Source organism: Chamaea fasciata, unplaced genomic scaffold (genome assembly GCF_029207755.1).
Source record: "Chamaea fasciata isolate MVZ Bird 193981 ecotype frontalis unplaced genomic scaffold, bChaFas1.0.hap1 SCAF_3, whole genome shotgun sequence".
In the NCBI taxonomy this organism is placed as follows: Eukaryota; Metazoa; Chordata; class Aves; order Passeriformes; family Sylviidae; genus Chamaea; species Chamaea fasciata.
The window spans coordinates 3854346-3877992 of NW_027094088.1; the positions used below are offsets into that span (position 1 = coordinate 3854346).

The following is a 23647-nucleotide window of genomic DNA, read 5'->3' on the forward strand; positions in this document are numbered from 1 at the left end:
CCAACTCTGCCAATGCAGAGAGACATGCTAAGAAGACAAACTGTTGTCAGAAAGGTATTTTATCTTGAGCTAATATATCTCTAGCAGGAATTTCTAATAAAAAGAACATTTTCTTGTGGCATTCAGAAATTGATCCACTGGACACAGTGTTAACAAGCAATGCCACCACCACCTGCTCGGCACAAGAACCACTGTTGGGTTAACCAACCTTGCATTTGCAGGTAACAAGGTCCTTAAATTCAAAATCTAACAAGAGGAAGAGAAAACTTCTTGTTTTGTTTTAAAGATTGTAGGCAAGGAGGTCAAGATTATGGATGATAAAGATAAGAATCAGATCACAGGAAGGGGAGGAGGTTGCAGAGACATGTAAGAATATTTCTCAGGAATGTTGGTGTTTTGCTGAACTGTAACAAAGTAACAGCTGCCACAATTATGGAATTAAGGATACTTGAAAAACGTCAATTACTCTTTCTCCACATACACACACATCCCATTTCACAGCTCGTACCAGCTCACCTTTAATGCACAGTCCAGGTACAAATATCTGGCAGCAGTTTCAACTAGAAATGGGATTACAAATTTCTCATTCCAAACCTTAAAACATTCAAGCAAAGGGTTTGCTTTGCACTGGAGATCTGAGTGAGGCTCTTTTCTTAATGGGAATACTGAAAAAAAATTTGCATCTCTGCCAAAAGCTGACCAAACAGCAACCTCTTCCAATGTTGTGCTTCTGGCAATTGATACACCATGAATGACAGTACTTGGAGGAGGAAATAATGAAAAGGCAAAGTAAATGCAGGACTAAGGAAATTTTCTTTAATAGCCCATGAGCATATAAACCTCTGTTCCTAATGAATGTATCTGGATAAACACGAGACCACTGTGTTCACAACTGACTGTATGAGAATTTCATATCAGAATTTCATTACTTTTCACTAAATATATTGCAGGCACCTCGCCTACCATTAAATCCTTTCCACAAGCTGAATCTTAAAAAGCTTATACACTTGAAAAAAAATTTCAATAGCATCTTTGGCTTCATAGAACACCTTTAAGAAATAAGAATACAAACATAAAATAAGGGATGAATACATTACAGTATAACCTGCCTTATATTTGCATACCTTCTGTCTATTCTTTCTTCAGTGCAGAGTCTTCATTTTTGGTGACTCTCCCTGCCTATGCTGAATTTACCTAAAAACTATGCACGTCTTCTGGGGCTTAAATGTTTGTTTCTTCGTTCTCCTTTGGATTTTTTTAAAGGAAAACAGCATATTTTTATGCATAACAGCAGATTTCAATAATATCTTATTCATTTTTTGTTGACATTAGTTGACAACAGTTCCCATTCGAGATGGATGCTCCCCTTTTTTACAAGGCCTTTATTTGCCTTGTCCTTACCAACAGCCTTTCTTAAAATTCTGAAATTCACTCTCACTGAAGAACAGAGCACTGAATTAAATTTTTAGTGTCTGAACAAAAAAATTTGACTTTCTGCCCACACAAAATCTCTCTTTAAGTTCTGCTGGAAATACAAGGCACAAGATAGTTCAGATCAAGGGAAAGCTGAGCTGAAAGGACTGATGGTGGCAGTAGCAGACAGAATTTAGGAAGACCAGCTCAGGAGGCCAGGACAGATAAAAACACCAGGAAACCCCAGCAAGCCCAAGTCCACAGCAGTGTGAAAAGGGTGATACCACCACTGAGGAAAGTCAGGAGGACTGAGCTTTGTTTACACTGTCTGAGGCAGAGTTTGCCTGTGACTCATCAGCACACTCTGAGCAAGCCTGAGCATTCACTGCTCTACCTCAGCTCCAAATTAGCCTTTTTATGTGCTGTGCTCCCCAGCATACAAGGGCTCTGTGCTTCCTGTGCTTTTCGGCAGAATCTGACAGTATCCCATCAGCTTGGCACTGATGCCTGAGCTCACAAACCTATTAACTGTCTGGAAATGATAACTGCTAAGTGCTTTCCTTTAAAATGCTTCATTAGCACCAACATCAAATTCTGCACTGTTTTGTAACACACAGAATTATTTATGTTGATTTCATAATCCATTCTGAATTTTGTTCCCCTTGTAATTAACATAAGTAGTTCTGCTACTGAAGATTTTTTTGTTAAAGAACTATCAGTACTTTCAAAAGATTCCTCTCTCATCCAAGTATTAAAATTCTTAAGGCCAACACCTGCTTCATCTCCTGAACTCATCTGCATACATCTGAAAATAAGATGAGTCAGCTTAAAATGCTTCCAAGAAACTACATGCAAATGCTTTGCCTCACTCCCATTTTAGGGCAGGAGTCTTATCTCCCAGTTGCTCAATTTCTAATATGCTGATCCACACTACTGAGTCCCTCACTTCTTCCCCTCAAAGTAGCAGTACAGAATCACCCATGAGATTTTAAGACAATCCTGTGTCAAATTCTTATGCATGTAACTGAAGCTCAGATAAGACTGGAAAAACTATTCAAGAGACACCTCAAAAAGCTTTATCAGAAGCCAGTTTCAGTGTGCTCTAGGTTGAAAATAGTAATTTCAGAAAAAAAAATTAATTCTATTTTTTCCAGTTAACATAAAGGTATGTAGCTAACTTTCTATTAATGTAAGAGACAAAAGTCAAGAATGTCCTAAAACCCCAGGTTTCTGAAATCCGCTACATTCAGTGATGCTTTAACAGGACAATTGCTTACGGATTAAGAAGCATCTCAGACAATATACACACAGGCATCTGCAAAGGGTACAGACCTTACGAAAGCTGTGCATCTCTCAGCAATTAGGTGCTGAGAACTTCTGAAATCTAAACGTTTACCCCTGTATTTAAAAGGTTGGCTTTTCAGATACTCTTTGAATACTGGCTCAAAGGTTGAACTAACAGAAGTCAGATCAGAGCATGGTCACAGAGAGCCCCATTTCCACTAATTTTTCAAACATGAAATCATCGTGGACAAGACTTTTGCTAAGGTGTTAGGAGAAATTTTATAAATCAGACATGTTCTGAAATGAATTTTAAACGTTTCCAGACCCACTTTCCCCCCAGAAGAATGCATTGCAGAGATCTCAAAATAAAACAGACCTTCAGCAAAACTTGCACCTCTACCTACAGTCTCATCTGATTCACGAATATAACGTTTCAGAGCAGCAACCAGGTCAGCCATTTCAGTTTTGGAGATCAGATTTCAAAAAGATGACGCCCTTGAGAACACACTCAACCACTTGTCTTGTATATGCTTACACACAGCTGGCCTAATCCTTTTCATGACTTCAGATGTGTCAATTACAATTCCCTAAGTTAGAAAAGAGATACTACTCTTCTCATCTTAAAATCCAAACATTCGACAAAAGAGCGTTTATATTAAAAAGACTACACTATAAACTATTCTTTACTCTGTTACAAAATAGTTTTCTCTATATCTTTTTACTATGATAAATTTTTCTTATGGATAGATTCCACCATGGAAAGCAGTGGTAGGTTTTCAGTAATTTCTGGCACAGCACAGGTGAGGAACAAAACCAAACCACTTTAAGGAATCCAACAACACTAATTCACCCGCTGAGAAGAACTGATGTTCTAAAATGAAAGGTCAAAAGAATACACTTGACTATTTAATGGTGGTATCCTGAATTTGCTCCACGTAACTGCCAACTACAACACAAAATTGTTCTTATGAGACACCAAAGTAGCAACTGTAGCAGCAAGCAGAGGTTATGACCCAATGCCTCCATGCAAACAGCATTAATTCATTATTACTAACTTGCAATCTCCAAAAGGTGAAAATTCAAAATCCAGATCAGATGATTTTCAAAGACATTGTCTGGCCTTGCCTTGAAAGCTTTAGCCCTGTCAGTGACCATTTCTGGGAAGCAGCAGGAACAATGAACATTTGAAGAACGGTGTGAACGTTTACTTGGTGGACTTGCTTCCTGGCATGCAGCTGTGCACATCTGTGCCCAAACCCCCTGGTTTTTAGAATACTGAGGCAGCAGGATCTTTAAGCACAGCACTTGCAATGGCTGGGCCCATCCAAGCAAAGGGACAGAGATAACTCCATTTTCCTGGTGTGTATAGTTATGTTGCTCAGGGACACAACTGTGTGAAAGGCCATCAGGGCAGAGAAAGCTTTCATCGTGCAAAACTTCACATTTCAACAACAGCCTCAACATACAGTTTAACCACAGGATATAAGGTGAAAATCCTCGTTTTCTCTGCAATAAAAATGTGCAAAGAAGTTCAGTAATAAACCTTTAGGCTGCCCACTGCTACCAATGAATATAGCTTGTCCTAGAATCAGAAGTGAAGGATGGCAACACACTTCTGATTACAACTCTGACACTGACACAACTACCTAAAAAAAAAATTCTTCAGAAACCAGTTTGTCCATAACAAAACACTGGCCAATGGAGCAGTAATGCAAGATTGAGATATATTCATGATTCAGGAAAACACTACTGAAGTCTTTATCAAATACAAAACTCCAACCATACATTTGCATTTAACAAAATACACTGAGAACATTACACAGCTATGCATGGTATTCTCATGTGTTTGCAAACTTATGGCTCAAATTACAATCCACGTAGATGTTCCTATTAAGAACTTGAAAAATTACCAGCTAAAGCCTCATTTCTCTGAAAAAAACCTATTCAGACAAAGATTTCTCCATGACCAATTATTTTCTATGCCAGTCTGAGTTAAAAGAGGCTAACACAAGCACTGCGGAAGAGATCTAGAAAACCTTGATCTAGATCAAGACCCTCTCTTGAAGAGTTACCCTGTTTAAAAAGAAGATCTGATTCACCCAAGAGAGGGGATTTTACCAAGCGGTTCAGAAGACACATTGACATGTCTACACACACTTTTAGGGCTGAAGAAAATCATTCAACAGAAAAAAACAACTAAGAATAGGTACACTTAGCATAAAATCACAAGGACATTTCACAAGACAACCCTTTCTTTGGTCAGCTTTAAGCAAAAAAAAGTTTTGTCATTTTTACAGAGTAGACAAACCCCATGAGATGGAGCAACAGATTTTGTTCTCACCAAAAGCAAGTAACACCAAGTGGGTTCTCACCTAACTGCTTGGTTGCAAGCACACACAGGGGAAAAAAAGAGTTCATTTAGCCTCAACCTCTCCTTCCTCTGAGGGCACAAAGGCAGTTTAAGTAAGATACTTCACTCCTAACACAGTACGGACTGCACCAGGAGCTGCTCCACATCCCCGAGGAAGCGGCACCAGGACTGAAGGCTGAACACCCTACAGACATCAAGACTCTAAGGTTTTTTAATATTCTAATGGAAGACTCAAAGAAAACCCTCAAAACTTTAAGACACTTTTGTTTTAAAGATGGACTGATTTTTGATTTTACATTCTATATTATTTCCAAAGGTAATTTTAAACTTTTTTACTCCTTTGGTTAGCATATAAACTGCATAACATACTGCACGTATCAACCCCCCCCAAAAATTCACTTCTGTTACAATACAGTGTAGCAATTAAAAAAAAACTTACAGTGCGAGCACATTTCCAAAGGGTAGCTTGCCTCATTTCCCTGAAACACAACAAGAAAAAGAGAACAAAGTTGCAATTACTCCCAAACTAGCTTTGAGGAGGTATTTAAAGTTCAGCACTGTTCAAAAATCTCAGGCAATACAAGTTACATTGTTATACAAATATATGTATTTCAGACCCAACAATCATAAACAGTGTTTTATTTGGATAGATCTATGTTACCAAAACATACAAAGAAATATAAAACCATTAAGAGGTCTCCTTAGATGAGAATTCCCATGACAATGTCAGTTCACGTAATTATGTCAAGAACTTCAATCCCATATTCTGAACTCAGAAAAACAAACTCGCTACTTATATATTGAGAAAATGCCACTTTTCACATTAAAAATATTTAATGTCAGAACTTCACAAAACCTGCTTTACCATTTTATTTCACACACAGACACATCCTTATAAATTCCAATGAAAATCTTACTCAATTTGCATAAGAAAACTATCAAGTTTTCTTCCCTCAACCGCCTGCCCATTCACCCCAAAAAAGATTCACACAGCAAGAATTATGCAAAAGAAGAGTTTTACGTGACCAGAAATTCAGACATAACAGCTTTACATTTAAATATTTCCTTAATGTACTATGCTAATATATTCCTGCTTTGTAACTGAATGGAAAGTCAAACGAAGACTTTAAATCCTTGCTACACAACAACACAATAATGACATGAAAAAAACTTTAAACTTTGAGGGCATCAACACTTTAAATTTGCACACGTGGAAATCAACATGAACTACTGCAATATGAACGCCAAAAAACACCAAAACTTGGTATTTTCCCCCAAATGCCTCACTTGGGAGCCAGAGATCACAGTGCACACATGCTTAATGACTTTTCTGAATCCATCAGCAAAGGAGCAGCCAGGTAACTGAAGAGATCCACAACCACTTTCAAACCCAATGTTTTTAAGGGAGTGTGTTACACAAGAAAAAAAAATATATTGCAGATGAGTCTAAGACATTCTATTCAGCAGCAATTCTCTCATGGTGTGGAGCATAAGGGATTCCACAGCTGAGCACTTGCAAAGAAAGGCTCATCAAGATGATACAAAATTGAACAGAAACAGAGATTACTTGACAGAAGGGGAGGGGAAAAAAAAGAACTACATTTAGCCTAGAAGCTAAAACGTGACTGCATTTCCTAATTAGAGCAGAAAGGGGCAGAACAAACATCTCATGAATCTAAACATGCCCAAGAGGAGATGTGGTGGTGGTGTTGAGGGGAGCTCTTTGCATTTTTTTTATCTCAGGAACGCTTTCACTTTGCTCATCCGCCACAATCCACAAGCTCTTTCGCTTCTTTCAAAAAACATCCACGCATTTGCTTTCTAAGTAGGGCAGCAAAAGGTACAGCCCTCATGTCTTCTCAGAGCAAGACAAAGCAGCAGAACAGAAATGTAGTTGAGGGACCAACAGGCCACTAAAACCTCAGAAGCTCATCAGGGATGTTCTTCCAAATAAACTAAGGGAATCCAGAAGAGCAGTGCCACGTGGAAAACGTTGCATGGAACCCAACCAAAGCCTCAGGATAAACAGCAAAGACCAAAACAGGCAGCAAAAGGCTAGTGTGTGCATGTGAATATAAAAGGGTAGGCAATCTAAAACGGGAGAAAGCAGAACTTTGAAACAAGAAGAAAACAGGAACCAGGGGATCCAGCTAGGCTGCTCAAGACACGAGGTCATGAAGAGGCAAGAAAAACACCAGACTGGAAGGCTGCAAATTAAAGGAGAAAGTTGAATTAAAACCAGTGCATTTATGCACATGCACACAAATATACAATCTTAACTACTACTGTTCTGGGCATTTACATCCTTGTTCGGGTCTTGGGAGAAAATTAATTTCTGGTACAGGCTACCAAAATCAATCTGCCTAAATACACATAAAATGCTTCTGAAAACTGAGCAGGACAAAATGAAGAAACGGGAGTAACAGTTTTCAGTCCATGAACGGAGTAAGTGTAATGTTTATAAGGAGATTTACTATGCATTTAGATGCACATGCTAAGTCAGAAGCAAGTTATCTAAATGGAGTAGCCTAAAAAAATATTTGGAGATCAGAGAAAAAAGTAAATACACTTCAGCTTAGCTTTTCTTTGAAACAGTTACTGCTAAAAAAAAAAAAAAAAAAAAAAAAGCGTTCAGAATACTTACCTATCCAGGACTGGATCCTGGACACCTAAAAAGGTAGAAAAATCCAGTAAATGACAATGTAAAAATTACATGATTATTCAACATTTTCCACATAGTATTTAAGTAAAGTGTTTCAAAAAGTAGTTACCTGCTATCAATGCGCTGAATATTCATCTTCACAAGAGAATCCAAAATTCTTGTAAGACTTAAAAAGGATGTCAGGGGGGCAGGGGGAGATTTGGTGCAAATAAACATCTGAACTACTCATGCCAAAATTCCTGTTTGCACTGCTGTGACCTGAACAAACACAAGGATGGTGCTTCTCTACCAAAGCCTTGATCTTCAGCGATTAAGAGGAATGACTTGGTCTCAGGAGCAGACTTTTTTTATCATATTCCATGAGCAGCAGTACAAGGAGGTTGCTTACTTGTCTCCAAATACATCAATATTTCATGTACACACTCTGAGACAGGAGAAAAACCCTGAAACACAAGGACTAAGCAGGCTGAATACTCTTCTTGCTTCAGAAGTAAGGATTGTTTAAGAACAGGGAAGTTCTTCGTTCTAAGTAAGTAAAATGGAAGGTTTAAAGCTATATCCACATCCACGTGTTCAGAAAAAAAGTAGGGAGGAGAGCACAGCTAAGAGACATCACTAAGTATTAAATAAACCTTCTAAGAAAAGGGAAAGGAACTGGATACACACTTTCATCTGTACAGTTTTAATCCAAAGAATTAACTAACTAACACCAGATGAGGAAGCATTCTAAAGAACACTGAAAAATATTCTTTGTGATTGAGTACACTAACAGAAAATTTGAGTTACTGCAAAAGATCACTATAATTACACACTTTATCCATTTAAAAAACACTGCATTTACACTTTATTTTATAGTTTTAAATTATACTAATCTATAAAGACCAAAGCCAGTGTAAAACTCCAAAGATGCAATTTCATCTCGGACATAGAAGTTCATTTACACAAATGCATCTGTAGACTAAGAAGGTTCTGACACAGAATAAAATTGTCAATTTTAAAATATCATTTTAATAACAGTGTTTCCTGCCAGATATATATTTAGCATACCCCACAAAAAGTGAGAGTATCTGCTCATATATACTAGATCAGCACATTTAGAAACATGGTTTGTTGAGGAAATGCAGCTTTTACAGAGTCAACACTCCACAAGAGATTTACTCAGCACCTACACCCAGTGTAAAACATCTTCCCTCAGCTGCATCTGGGCACTGCTACCAGACTGCTGGAACTCCCTCTCAAGCAGCACCAGTGAAAAAAGCAGCTGAAATACTACACATACTTTGAATACCCTGATCCTTTTAGAATAATAGTCTTGAAATTTTCTGAAATGCTATTAGAAGCCTACGAGTTAATTCCCAGTTAAACAGCCACAAAATCATGACTTATTGGCAGAAATAATTACAGGTAAGGGAGAAGTCCAAGATCTGCTAACAGAAGGCTGACCCAATTCTGAATACTGCAGAAATACCAGTTTCCTAGAGAGAAGTCAAAACACATCACTAAAGGAGCTGACATGACACATAATGTGTTCCTTTAAGAACAAAAGTGGGTTTTGCATTTTTCTACTAAGAATTCTTTTCTCCTTTCAGCAGCTGTGCCTTTTTACTAGGTAAGAATAACCACTTAATGGACTTAAGTCATTGTCTCTTCTGTAAATTATTTAAAAAAAAAATCCTCCTTGATTTTTTTTTTCCCCTGGCAACTATTTCAAATACTAATCACTGTTTCTTCTTAAGATCAGTTTTGTACAGGCTGCTCCAAGGTACAATAGTTAAGGCAATTATCTTGACAAGTTTCCTCTTAGTGAAAGACATGAAGATCTGTGGATAGAAAATAAAAAAAAGGAAATTAGCAATTAGCAGAATTAGCAACAAAATTTCAATTCTTAGCTGCAGTTGTTTATACAAAACAGCTTGTACACAGATATCACACTGCAAAGCACTTCTTCAGCATATATTAGTACAACACTGTTTCTAGAGCTGATTATGCATTACTTTTCTGCATGGTGTGCACCTTTTTGCGAATAGCTCAGAGAGCTAAATCCCAGCATCAGCCCTCAATTTGTTTTCTGCTTTTATAAAAGCAGAAAATGTGCTTAAATGTCAGCAAGCCACAATTTCACCTTAGGACTAATCTCAAATTTAGTCCTCCAAAGGGGGTGGGGGGGTATGTAAGTGACTACAAATGAAAATTAATTCTTGGACAGTTTAAAACATTAGATTCCCTCAAAGACTCTGATTTATGTTTCCACAGCCAGGCAGTTAATTCAACAAGGGACAGGAGTGGTCTCCTGATCTGTTTATTATTTAAATGTACATGTACGGGAGTACTTGTCCAAGATTTCCTACTTTCTGCAGCAGCATACAAAAGCAACAGAAATAAGATGTTCATTGTTGTGAATTGCCTTAAATATGCAAACTGCCTTGTCAGAGCACTGGCTGTTCCACCTCTGCACTAGATGTTCCTGCAGTTGTGTTTTTTGATGCAAAGGCACCTCTTGGGGTGTTGGCAGCACACTGTATGCTGTGCTCCTTGCATCTGCTCCTAAACCTTCTACACTACTAATTACCACTGCTGGCAACAGCAAAAGAAACTTCAGTGGGCAAATGAAACAGTCCAAGCCCGGTCAGCTGGGGACCACAACTCTGCATGATCAAGACAGCCAACTTCAATTCTTAAGTTACACAAAAAAGCTGTTTTCCATCATCCCCGACTACAACTCAAAAAAATGGGAGCATTGAAAAGAAAGATGGAAGCAGCTGGCAGCTCGAAATTAGGAGCCCACACATAGGACCTTTCTTCTCCCTGTTCCACAAATACACAAAATGCTTCTCTTTCCTCATTCTTCTCCATACCACCAGAATTAATGATTGATGACAATTACCTGTTGCAGAGAATTCTTCCTCCTCCTTCGAGCCCATTTTCCACGTATTGCCACTTCCATAAAGTTTTAACAATGAAGAACTGCTTGGTGAAAAGAAGTTTGATTTTGTTGGGTTGGTTTTTTTTTAATGATCATTGTTTAACAAATTACTAGAGCTTTAGCTGTCAGAGGTTGGTATTCCTCATCAAAAAGAGCAGGCAAGTAGGAAAACTAAAAATGACAGAATGTGTTTTGAAGGCTCTGAAAACTTCTGCATGAATAGAACATGCCACACAGACACACCTACAGTGGTTTAGAATAAATTTCACACAAAGCCCAAGAAGCTTTAAGCCACTTTATTATTTGAATCTTTGAATTAAATGTTGGTCAAAAAAACACACAAGATCTCACCTATTGTAATTTATACATTTTATATGGAACTTACAAGAGAATTAAACACTAAAAGGACTTTATCAGAGAGCAGATAAAAGACGTACACAAAGTTTCTGTAGACACCACAAAAAATACAGCCTAAAACAAGAAAAGCAAGAAAAATACTTCAATCTACTTTGTTCAGAAAGAGTATGAACATAATTATACTTGGCCTTTTTTGTTAAATTCTATGAGAAGAAGAGAAAAAAATCAAAAACCCTTAAACTACTCAACACAAAAATGTTGTGTCAGTCCAAGAGAAGTCTAGGAATCAAGAAAAATACTTCAATGATTATCTCCTATTTAACAGGAATATCCAATTTATACACTGCAAAAGGAAACTTGTAAAGGAAATGCTGCAGATAAGACCACGAGGGAATCTGGCATTTATGTTTTGACTTGGAGTAATTAAGTCATCTTCTAGGCTTTTTATTGCAGGCAGTAAACAAATCTGCCTAAAATGTGAATATCCAAACACAGTTACCTGAAAACAAGACTTAACTGAAGAACTAGTAATAGTGCAGACTGACAAATTTTAGAAACTAACATTTAAAACAACCTGGTGACTTCTGCGTTGTTTTATACAAAGCAACTACTGAGTACCTGCTTTATTTAAAAGTATTCCAGGCAGAGAGAGTGCAAGTCTCCTGAATACTTCCTTCTCAAATTAGCAGTTCTCCAACACAAGACCTCTACTCAAAAAAAATAAATCTACCTCTGAGGTTCTTACATTTGTACTAATGTTGAGTTAGATTTTGGGATGCAAAAATTAACCAAAGCCAAGAAATCAGAAAACACTGAATAAGAAGGCTTGTGGAAGTTCAAGCAACTTAAGAGCAGTTACAGTTTCATTGTTGACCCCAAATTCTCAGCCTGTTTTCTAAGGCCATGGTCTAAAGAAGGAATTAAAGAAATACATACAAATTCACGTGAGGTGACACCCACCTGACATTCAATAACTTCAAAAATTAATTATCTGCTAGCAGTAAGCTAGACTACACTCACCAATCTTGCATTGTGTTTTCAGGTCACCAACAAATCCACTCCACCCTGACGCCAGGACAGTATGACAGCAGTTTAAGATCCAAGACTTCCAAACTGAATCCAGCTCAAATTAATTTGACGGTTTATTGAACCTTCATGACTACACTACAATTTTCACCACCTCAGCTCTGCTTATGTTCATCGTTATAACCAAAGCCCAGGACATTTCACAGCCATTACCTTGGCTAGCCAAAAGTCAAGTATATTTTCTGGCACTGGACTGTCAAATCTGAGCATCTTGGTACCCTTTGTGAGCTTTTAGGGTTTAAAGAGGATACAAATGAGCAACAAATTCTTAAAGGTCATACAGAAAAGTCAAGGATTAAAGTAAAGTAAATAAATAAGGAGAGAAAAGACAAGGAAACAGAGAAGCAGCAATAATGGTGCCAGGTAAGTAGCACAGACAAGTGTGACAGTAATGGACTTGGGCATTCCACTGGTATGTAAGAGTTGCATTTCTATGAGTAAAACTTGCCATTAAAATCAGTAACTCTTATTATGAACAAAACTCTAATAGCTAGAACTAGCAACATGTATTGAGTGCACAATATGGCACAAGTCAATATGAAAGAAATCCATTTTGGTACTTCTTTACCAAAAAAATCTTTCAAGAATGAACAATATTTTTATGGAAGAGTATCCACCACTTGTTTCTTTAATTCTTTAGTCAACCAGCAACAAGATGCATATTGCAGCAATACATTATAGTTATTTTCTCCAGGACCCTTGAAGATATAGCTACAAAAGCAAACTAGGAAATTTATGAACTGACCTTAAATGTTGATATTTAAATTATCTTGGGTGCAATCACACAGTGCATGCAGGATAACCAGAGCAATCAGTGTCTCTGTCAGCCTGGGTTCATCCAAGCTTGACCAACCTCATCTCCTTCTAGGTCAAGGTGTCCCACTCAGCAGATGAAGGAAAAGCTGTGGATGTCATTTACCTGCCCTTCGGGAAAGCCTTTGACACTTGTGTCCCACAGCACTCTCTGGGAGGAACTGTCTGCACATGGCTCAGATGGGCCAGGAGTTCACTGGGTGAAAACACTCCCTGGGTGGCCAAGCCAAGAGTGAATGGAGCTGCATTCAGCTGGAAGCCTGTCAGCAGCTGCCCAGGGCTCAGTTTTGGGGCAGGTCACATTTAACACCTTTGTCAATGATCTGCACAAGGGGACTGAGGGTACTCTCAGTCATTCTGCAGGTGACACTTATGGGAGTTTTGTTCTGCCGGAGGATTCTGGACAGGCTGGATCAAGGCCAATGGTATGAGTTCAACAAGGTGAAGTGGCAGGTCCTGCCCTTGGGTCACAACCCCAGACAGCACCATGGGTTGGGGAAAAAGCAACTGCAAAGTGGCCAAGCAGAAAATGACACAGTGGTGTTGACTGACAGCAGCTGAACACAAGCCAGCATGTGCCCAGGTGGCCAAGAAGGCAAATGACATCCTGGCTGGATCAGGAATAGTGAGGCCAGCAGGAGCAGGAACAGCATTCCTCCCCTGTACTTGGCACTAGTGACACCTCAAATCCCGTATCCAGTTGTGGGCCCCTCAATTCAAAAGGACACTGAGGTACTGGAGCAAGTCCAGAGGAGGTTTGAAGCACAAGTCCCATGAGGAGCAGCTGAGGGAGCCGGGGATGTTTAGCTGGGGAAAAAGGAGGTTCAGAGGTGACTTTATCTCATCGCAACTCCCAGAAAGGAGGCTGTAGCCAGGTGGGGTTCAGGCTCTGCTCCAAGGGAACCAGGAAAAGGATGAGGAGAACCTGCCTCAAGTTGCACCAGGGAGGTTCATGTCGGAAAAATTTCTTCACCAAAAGAGTGTTAAAATATTGGAACAGGCTGTCCAGGGCTGTGGTGGAGTCACCAACCCAGGCAGTGTTCAAAGAAAAAAAAAAACCAAAACACCAACAAGTGGACACGCCACTTTTCCAGTTTAGTGGGCATAAAGTAATCACTCAAAAGTTGGACTTGATGATCTTGGAACTCTTTTCCAACCTTAATAATTCTTTCATTATTTTGTACCTTCCTTTGAGCTATTAACAGTTCCCTAAGTATACAGAGATAAAGGGGATATATTCACAAACATAAGTGTTATTCCAAAGCTGGTTCTACATCAGTTGAGAAATAAAGACGCACACTTTTAATGGCCCAGACAATGTAATAAATGAAGTGGCAAATGCTTAATAATAATAATTATTTCTCTTTTGAAAAAAAAAAATCTAAAACAGCTGAAAAACCCTGCATGTTTCATTTGAGATTAAAATGAAATCTTACAGTTCTATTTAGTTCACACATTGCTGTCCAAACAATTTAAGGTTTCCTTTAGAGGAAATTAGAGGCATTTTCCATTTTCTAGCAGGCACAATTTCTAAGAGGCTACAACTATCTAGCATAACACAGCCACAACTCCCCAGCACCTCTGTTACAATTCCAGTCAGCAGTTTAAAACCAGTGACATAATCCAGCCAACAAAATCTTCCATTCCACCTTCATGTTTGGAAATAATTTCCATTTAGACACTACAACATAAACTATGTTCTCCCCTACACCTGCCAATCACTGTCCCTTGAAATTTTATAGTAACTCCTAGTGGACACATTGAGTTACATTTCTTGTAAAGTTCACCAGAAATCTGATAAACAACTGGACTTGTATCAGCGCTCAATTTTTACGTATGATCTTAAAGGTGAAACCATAAAGGTACAAAAGGCAGGTCTTACAGCTGTTAATATTCTAACTCAATACCTCACCTGAATACTAATCAACAGCAAACATCAAGGAAGGCTGTAATAAAACCACAAAACCAAACACAGCTTCTTATAACTTACCTTTGATTTCAAGTTTTAAATGTGTTGCCCCCAAAACACCCTAAACTTTTAATCCCGCCTCTAAAGAAGATACTCTGTGACCTTCAGTACTGAATGAACTCAAAAAAAAAAGATTAATACCTAATTCTTCAACATATTTAAATTGCAGACATCAGAGATAATGAACCAAGGCAAAGGGGATTGGTGGATTTGGGATTACAGTAGAGATCAAGTCAGGTTAAAGCTGTTACAGCACTCTGACATTGCTTCTTTCAAGTATGCCGAGTGTTATAATTCCCTTTGCCACATTAAAAAAAGAAAGTCTTACTAAAAAAAAAAAAAAAAAAACAAACAAAAACCCCCTTATTTTGCATACATTTACTCCATTTGCTTATAACAAAGCGATGATTCCTTAGAAGACTCTCCCCCCTCTTGCACGTAGGTCAGGTTCTACCACATCCCCTTTCTGGACAGAGAAGGCAAGAAAGACTGTCCAAGTCTTAGGAAAAGCCCCCAGTTTACTCCTGAGTCACCATCTAATCCAGTCATGTCTCTGCTCAAGCTTCATCAGTCATTTTTAGGGAAGCCACTTGTCCCCTGGCTGGCAGTTGGCCAGTAACTTCTGCCATGCTTTATTTAAATCCTTCACTGTCCACGGGTCTCCTCCAATGTGAGATATTAATGGCTTAAGGCCATCACAGTCAAGGAACTATTCTAGGATATCACAGGGAAGCCCTAAACCAATGAAGCACAAAGCAAACTCGGAATCAGAGATACCTCCTGTTGCCAAAGCCTCTACTAGACAGAAAAAATAAAGGAATCAAGAGTGTAATTTGTAAGAGGATTCAGCCTTTAATACACCATTGGACTTTATCAATATACATATCAACAAAAAGTGCATCTATTCAAATAGGACAAAAACAGTTATTTAAAATTTTAATGTTTTGAATTTCAAAGGTTCAAGACTGAAAAGCAATCTATAAAATTTGTCCACTTACAGCAGGGATTATATGATATATATTCATACACATCAATCCCATAGCATGCCCTGTCTGAACTCAGTTACACTTGCTCAGCTTCCAGCAAAAATCTAGACTTGCATGATCTCGAAGGCAGGATAAAGTACTTGAGTTAATCAAAGACCTGTACATGCAGACAAAACACTAATTACTCACCTGCAGCATCTCCCAGGAAAAAAAAAAAAAAAGGTCACCCAAGACAGAATGAGACATACAGAGCCAGCAGAAACAAAACAGAGCAGTTAGTTAAATTGCTTAAGAAGAAAGAAGGACCAAAGATAAAGGCAGTTTTACCGCAAAGTCCTTTTCCTGAATCTGGAGGACAAAAGAAGCCATGAGGTCAGAGTGTACACCGATAACATCATTTACTAGGTGTGTATGTATTTCCCCAAATCATCTCACACAAGTTTGCTGTAGACATAATAAAAACCTAAAGGATAACTAGATTACTATAAACTTAATTTCATTGTTCCACCTGTCATATGTGAGACTATTCACATTTTCTGTTCCATTTTATGATCTCCCTAACAGAGCTTGCAGTATGTCAGATAATAAACGGTGCTAGAAACATAATGAGTTTTTTGACAGAGAATTGATTGTGCCACATTTAGAAAACTAACATATTAATCTTGTTATTTGAAGGAGAAAAGCAAAACCTCACATATGTAAAAAAAAATAGAAAATAAGAGCTCTCGGTGTAAAAGCTTGCAAAAACTTTGCAATCTGTATATAAAACCTGAGAGAAAAGCAGTAACAGGAACATAAGTGTTAACTTTATGAGCTAAGGTACGTTTCACAGTTTCATTTTTGGCAGTCCCCAGCTGCTACTCTTTAGTGGCAACAACCCAATCTGCTTATCCAATCGCTTCAAAGCTCACAGTTCTAAAGCTTGCATCACTCCAAAAACTCTCAGAAACCTGTAATGTAAAGTGCATAAATGAATGATGAAGTCTCAAAAAGCCAAGGAAAGGAGTTTCCCAGAAGGATGCTGAAGCAACACAACCTTAGGAAGGGGAACAATAAAATTCTGCCACCACTAAATTGAAGTTCTGATGCAATTAAGAGCTCACACTGGGGAAGTCTTTGGGATTAACAGGTTGTTCCTCTACTGCTTCTGGAGGAGTCACAAAAAAATGTACAAGATAATAATTTATTAGTTCCACTTAGGTTAATATACTGGTTTTGCCTTCAAAACTTCTTTCTAGGTTTACAACACAAACTGAAGTTTATTCAATTCCCTCAGCAGAAGAGGAGACCAAGGCAGTTGTCCTTTGCAGCTTTCAAGACAATTGCAGTGAAGTTTCTCTATCAATCCACCCCATGACTGCTGTTACACAGACTAATCCCACGCTAGTAAAAATAAAACCAAGGCCATACAAAACATTTATAATCCAAGTACAAAACAAGGTAGAAAATACAAACAACAAAGAGAACAGACACATCAATGACAAGTTACCAAAAAACCCTCACAAACCTGACACAAACCACAAATCTTTATGCATGACGTAAGTAGAGCTGAAGAGAGCATTTCAAAGGCAGCAGCTTTGGAAGTATATCTTATCTAAAGAGTACAGGAGAAAGCATAAAATGGAACTGATGACTTGATAAAGTGACTGAGGTGTCCTGGGATTTTCAGAGTTAAGAGTCAACATCTTAACAAAGAAATTACATTAACTTACGTTTAACGAGATATTAAAGAGAAACAACCAAAGCGCATCACACTGATCTCGTTTTTAGGGACGCTGATGGATATAAACTGGATATCAGACACTTAGGATCTCCAATTTATTCACTTCGTTAATAGGAAAGATTTTTTTCCCCTTTGTTGGTGAATATGAACACAGAAAATCCAAGCAACTGCAAACAGTAAACCGTGTCACGTTTTTGTGAAAGAACAACTTCAGATTTGGAAAAGTAAAGTAACACAGAGAACAAAGGAACAAAACTTCATTCAAAACATTAAGCCAAAATATGGAAGCATCACCAAGAACCTGGAGGAACTACAGAGTCCCACATTTTCACCAGAAACTAAGATTATACTCAAGATGTTATTTAGCGTATCATACTCTGTCAAATGAAGAACGACAAAACTACCCAAAAGAGTCAAAACACTCATTTTTTTGCAGGTAAAACACTTAGTAGGTAATTAAAGCTCTTCCAGCTTCTCTCTTTCTCCACAACAATTTGAAGATAAAACTATTTTTTCCCAGAAAACAGACTATGCTCCAAACTTCCACTCCAACACAATGCAATAACAACTTCATCACTGGCTGACCTACATAGAAATAGGAACAGAACAATTACTTTACAAAAAGATATTAACTTGACCTAAAGCCATAGTGAAATATAATTTGCTACCTATATTCTCATGAGGCTGCTTTTAATTAGGCCAGTTTAATTGTCAGCATTTCAAGTGACTAAAACAAAAGAAAAAAACAGGGAGCTTCAACCAACAGCTTTATAGATTAATCTCTGTAAAAACTGTGTCAAGTTAACGGGTATCTCAATATCCCTCCAAAATTAACAGTCAAGGAATTATATTCTCTGTAATAATTCCAAGTCAAGCACTCTTGCCAGTGGATTGCTGAGGAGTGTGAAATGCAGGCTTTCTTTTCTCTCCACTGTTTTCCAACCACGTTTAGCAGACTGTGGAAATCACAGTCACTTAAGGTGCAGGACCTGTCACCGTGCTTGTAAATTTAAACTTCATTCTGAGTAATCTTCAAAAACCCAAGGGCTATCAGTATCTGCCATATCAAAAATTTCCTCTTAAAAGTAAGAGTTGTGATACTCCAAATACAGGAAATGAAATAAGGATGGCTCAGTCTTCTGAAGTTTCTGAACTTCTAGATTGGCTCGTACCAAGAAGACATTTAAATCCCAAAGCCTGAGCTCCACAGGCAGGAAAAAACCAATGACCATTAGATCAGTTTCCTACTATTAGGCTTCAGCAATGCTGTAAGCATTAGGAAGGAGTAAGAACATTTTTCTTTGCAGAGGAGGCTTTCCAAAAAGCAGAAAAGGAGCTACAGCAGCCACAGAATCCCAAGCAAAGAAAATAAATCTCCTCCCTAATTTCTGCCAGAAATGGCTACAGATCCTTGTCCCTGATTAGGCTGAGACAAATATGAAAGGTAAGAATTTAGCTAGAAATGGAACGTAGCACGTTATCCTCCGACAGCAAGTGATGAACATCCAAATGACTATATCTGTTAATATATAATTACATAACTAGTTATGTATATATTCATTAATGTTACATAATTAATGTATTTCTTCCACTTTGTAGCTAGCAAAGGTCCCTTGCCACAAACTGTTACCAAACTTGAGCAAGGAAAGAATGGAAGATCAATATCAGTTAGAAAATAAATTTATTTATAAGGCATATTTTTTTAGGGGGGTTTAGACAGCAGATTCACTGCAAGTGGTATTTAGAGAGGGCAAAGGAAATAGGAAAAATATATTAACAGATTTTACTGCATCATAGAACAGTATTATGCTACTTAATGTAAAAGTCTCTACTGCAGTTCAGTGTGATTCTCTGTTCATAGAAGTAGGCTGGAAACAGCCAAGAACAACACGACCAGCACATCTTTCTCTACCAACTGACTTTCCTGAATTTTTACATTTCAACAGTGTATTCAGTCGTGTTAACTGCAAAGGGTAAAGCTTTAGGAACAACTGCATAGATATTATAAATTAATCTGAAAAGATCTGGAGCAAAAAACCAAAAAAGATGATGCAGCTCTACTACATGCAATGGTTTAACACCAGTTTTAACAAAAATCCTTGAGCAGGGAAGTGTAAATATGAATTCAGAAAGTGTCAGTAATTCACAAAGGCTCTACCTCAAGGGGTTAGAACAGTCAGGAAGTCCCAGAGCTCAGTGTATGGCACTGCACAGAAACAGGCTGCATAAGCAGATGCTGTCTCCAGCCTCTCTTCCCATGTAAGAAACTTATCAACAGCTCAGTACCACTTAGGAAATCAAAAAGGGAAATCTGAGTTTGAAAGGAGATAAACATCTTATGGGTGCCCAACAAGAAGAGAGAAAGAGGAAACAGTACAATCAAAAAAAAATATCACTAAGTAGGCAAAATGTCATTCAGGATCCGTCACAAAAGAGGCTGAAGAACATTGTGAGGAGTTGTGAAAATGACACATTCCTCCACACAGAAAAAAGACAGTTCAAAAATGGGATTTGATTTCACAAACTGACATGAACAGAAAACAATCAAGGAGGCAAAGATGCAGAACCGGGCAAGAAGTGCAAATCAAAGGAAGAAGCAGCCTATGCTGAAGGGGAATTGTTGCATAGAAACAGAATCTGAAAAATGAGATTGTTCATATCCTGGTATTTTCAACCAGTTAACACCAATCTTAGTTTTGTCTTTTTTTTTTTTTTTCTTTTCTTTTTTTACTGAAGGAAAATAACTTAATCAGAACTTGCAGCTGTCAGCTAATAAATGGAGACATTTTAACAAGTTCTGGTTTAGTTTATGCTATTCAAAGATTCACAAAGAATGAAAATTAATCATAAGGTTTGAAAACAGGCCCTAGCAACACTATGATCCAAAACAGAGAGATCAAATCCACTGTAATTATCAAGAAATGTATAAAACATTAAACAGGTCTTCTTGGCATTACCAGCTTCCATTCTGAAGAGAACACTTAATTTCCAGCACTCAAGAATTTTCCACAAATTAGAAACTGGTTTTCTGAAGATCCACTACAAATTTCCGAAGTGTTCCAACTATCACAGATTTCCCAATAAAATGACAGCAAAACAAAACATAATAAAACACACACACACAAAAAAACCACCAACAAACCAACAACACAAATGCTTTCAGTTAAGGTCTTCCCTGCTATGGAATATCTGAAACCTTGAGTTAGTTTTCTTTTTATGTGTCATGGAGGAAGTACTGACTATTCTTAGTCCTAACACTGAGGTGATGTCCATTCAGGAGTCGGTTATATTAATACTCAAATGCTATTTAGAAGAATATTTTAGGTTAAGTTCTTCAGGGCAGGAACTGGCTCATTTCTAACATACAGGAATGCAAATATTGAGTAACAAATAGAGACATTTGTCACTTTTGTTACAAGCTAATAATAGGGTCCTCAAAGGATTAAATTACAAATCCAAACCAATTTCAGTAGCTTATAAACATTCATGTCAAATGTTTGAAGAATTATCCAAAATCTCATTACCAGAATAGTTTTAAGATCTCTAAATAAAAGATTCACAGCACTTTAAAGATTGCTTAATCAAAGCTTATTAATTGCTGTAATTGACAATACAACCAGAAACAGCTGTCCTGAAGAGCCATAAATTTTTGTAAGTGGTAAATGTACATAAAGTTGTAAATGTATGTAAGAGTCCACACAACGCACATTAGAAAAATTACTGCTATTTATAGGGTCTACAGGTTCCGAAATAAGTCCATAGATGCACCCCTGCAGAGCCCAGGGACTTCCAGGAGTAATTACCAGCTGCTGGATGTTGGAACCCTGGGCACTGAGAATTTCAGATTTTCTCTGCTGACAGGCACTGACCCACAAATAAACACTGCATTTGACCTGAGGCCTTGGAAAAGGCTTCCAAAACTGAGTGACAGCACTGGGACTGTGGGTGTGCAGCTTGAATAGAAGTGTGTGATATCACACGGTGGAAAACTTAAGAGTTGAAGGTTTTAGAATACAGTAATATATATATAAAGCAAGATGGAGGTTTTAGGGTTTAGGTTAAGTCATTCTTTTTCACCTTTTTCTTCACGGGTCTGGGTGTATTTTGTAATTGGATAGAAAAGTCCACATTGCAGGCCACAGGTGTTGGTTATTGGGTTAAAACAATTTAGGTGTCATTTCTTAATTGGGCAGTTTATCCTTCAAAGGCCTTGCAGAGAAAGAGATAGCAGCCACTTTGTTAGCTAGAAGTTCTGTAGAACTCATGGTTTGTGAGACTGTAATATACATCATAATTAATAAACATCTGAGTCCAAACATGAAATACCATCTCCAGCACTTAATCCCAACTCTGGCAAAAAGAAGATAAAAGCAACAGCTCACAATCGAGAATTCAGTCCAAGGCACTGTACAAAGACTGACACAATTCTGCACATAAATCACAACCTGTCCACGGAACCAGAGGCCACCACCTTTCTGCCAGTGACCATCTCATGTCTCCATGTGCCATACTTTCAAAAATGTATAGTTTGCAAGCATTAAAGGCAGCATATAATGCATGTACATTTGCATACCAGTCTGTAATAGGAACTGCAAATCAAAGAACACTTGGAATTTTAAATGAAGTGTTTTAACAGCTCTTTGTGGAACACTGACTAACAAGGATTGACTTGACACAACATTTCTGGCACTGCACAGATGCTACACAATACCTTCGAGAAAAAGTAAAACCCATCCTTTCCCTAAAACCAATTTTTCTGGAATCTTTCTGGGACAGACCAGTACACTTTTACTACATCATGAAATAAAAATGCCTAAGTCTAAACCCACCATCTTCTCATTCTGCTCCATTTTAGTTCCTTTTACTCATATCACTTGTTTTCTCACCCCAAGAGGCCATTTCGCCACCTTTTCACTCACCATCCCATTTTTTCAAGGCCTCTCAAAAAAAGGAATTGTTCAGAATTGACCTTTAGCAAAACTCAGCTGCACCAACACTAGAGCAGCACTAGAGTACGCAAGATTCAAACTTATTAACCTTTCATATTTCACCAATTACATTTATCTGATTTTTTAATGCACTGCCTGAAAACAACAAAAAACCCCCTAACACCAGCGGTACCTACTGCAAATGTTATTAATAAAATAAGCTGCATTTTGAATAAAATATTTCAGGAAAACTAACACTGCTTCTATAAGAACCACTGGAAAAAATTAAGAATAAGTGGCGAACAGGTACTTTACTTGATACCTCTGAGAAGAAAAGTTATTAGAGTGCCAAGAGAGTCTATTTGAGTTCAAATATAAAAATCAAGTCTATTTATTCAGCTGACATTTTTATTATTGCTGCTTAGAAGTTCTCCTATTTATCATAGTTTTTTTTCCTAGACTTGTTAGCAGATCTACATGCAATCAAGCTTTAATCTAAAAAAAAAAAAATCTGTGAAGTGTCACTTTAGCATTATCAACAAAAGTGACCCGTGAGTGCTCAGATCCCAGAGTGTTAAGCCTGTTAGCAGTGGCTCAATACTAAATTAAACTTCCCAAGGGAACATCTTATATACACAAGACTGAAAAGCTGTTCAGTCATCGTCGTGCTCACCAAGTACGTGAGTTCTCCTCCACAAGCACAGCCATGGAGCTGACTGAAAAAAAAACCCCACCCAACAACAAAGCAAACAACTCCTTTTAAAGTCCTCTCTGCCAGCCAGAGTGTCATTCAGCAGAGGGAATTCAAGTGACTTTTTTCAACCCCAGTGATGCTGTTCAGAACCTGCACAGAAACAACAGTTGGGTTTATCTTTTACCACTTATTACAGAAAAACCCCTGAAACATCTAATACATGTACACAGAAGAGATACTCACAGGGTAACAACAGAGAAGATGTACAAAAAGAATCCTGTCGTTTCCAGCTGATGAAAATAAGGGGTAAAAAGATCTCCATGTTTGTCACAAAGATATCAGAGGAAGAAAAAGTTCCACAGCATTTAAAGATGATCCTAGGATTGCATTCTTGTGAGAATCACAGCTGAATCCACTTTTCCAGTAGTTTGGTTTCTT

At 37.9% G+C, this 23647-nt stretch overlaps 1 protein-coding gene across 2 annotated transcripts in view; it reads right to left on the reverse strand.

Moving 5' to 3' along the window:
• PPP3R1 (protein phosphatase 3 regulatory subunit B, alpha) overlaps window positions 1–23647 on the reverse strand; it is a 38302-nt gene that overhangs the window by 9119 nt on the left and 5536 nt on the right. The window contains exons 1-3 of one of the 2 annotated variants that reach the window (XM_066177764.1): window positions 7840–8073; window positions 7713–7737; window positions 5508–5547 (exon numbers count right to left, since the gene is read on the reverse strand). In XM_066177764.1, the coding sequence (XP_066033861.1) occupies window positions 5508–5520 (13 nt within the window). In that variant the 5' untranslated portion in view covers window positions 5521–5547; window positions 7713–7737; window positions 7840–8073. Of the gene's footprint in view, window positions 1–5507; window positions 5548–7712; window positions 7738–7839; window positions 8074–23647 lie in introns of those variants that run through there. The other variant, XM_066177763.1, reaches the window with a different exon arrangement.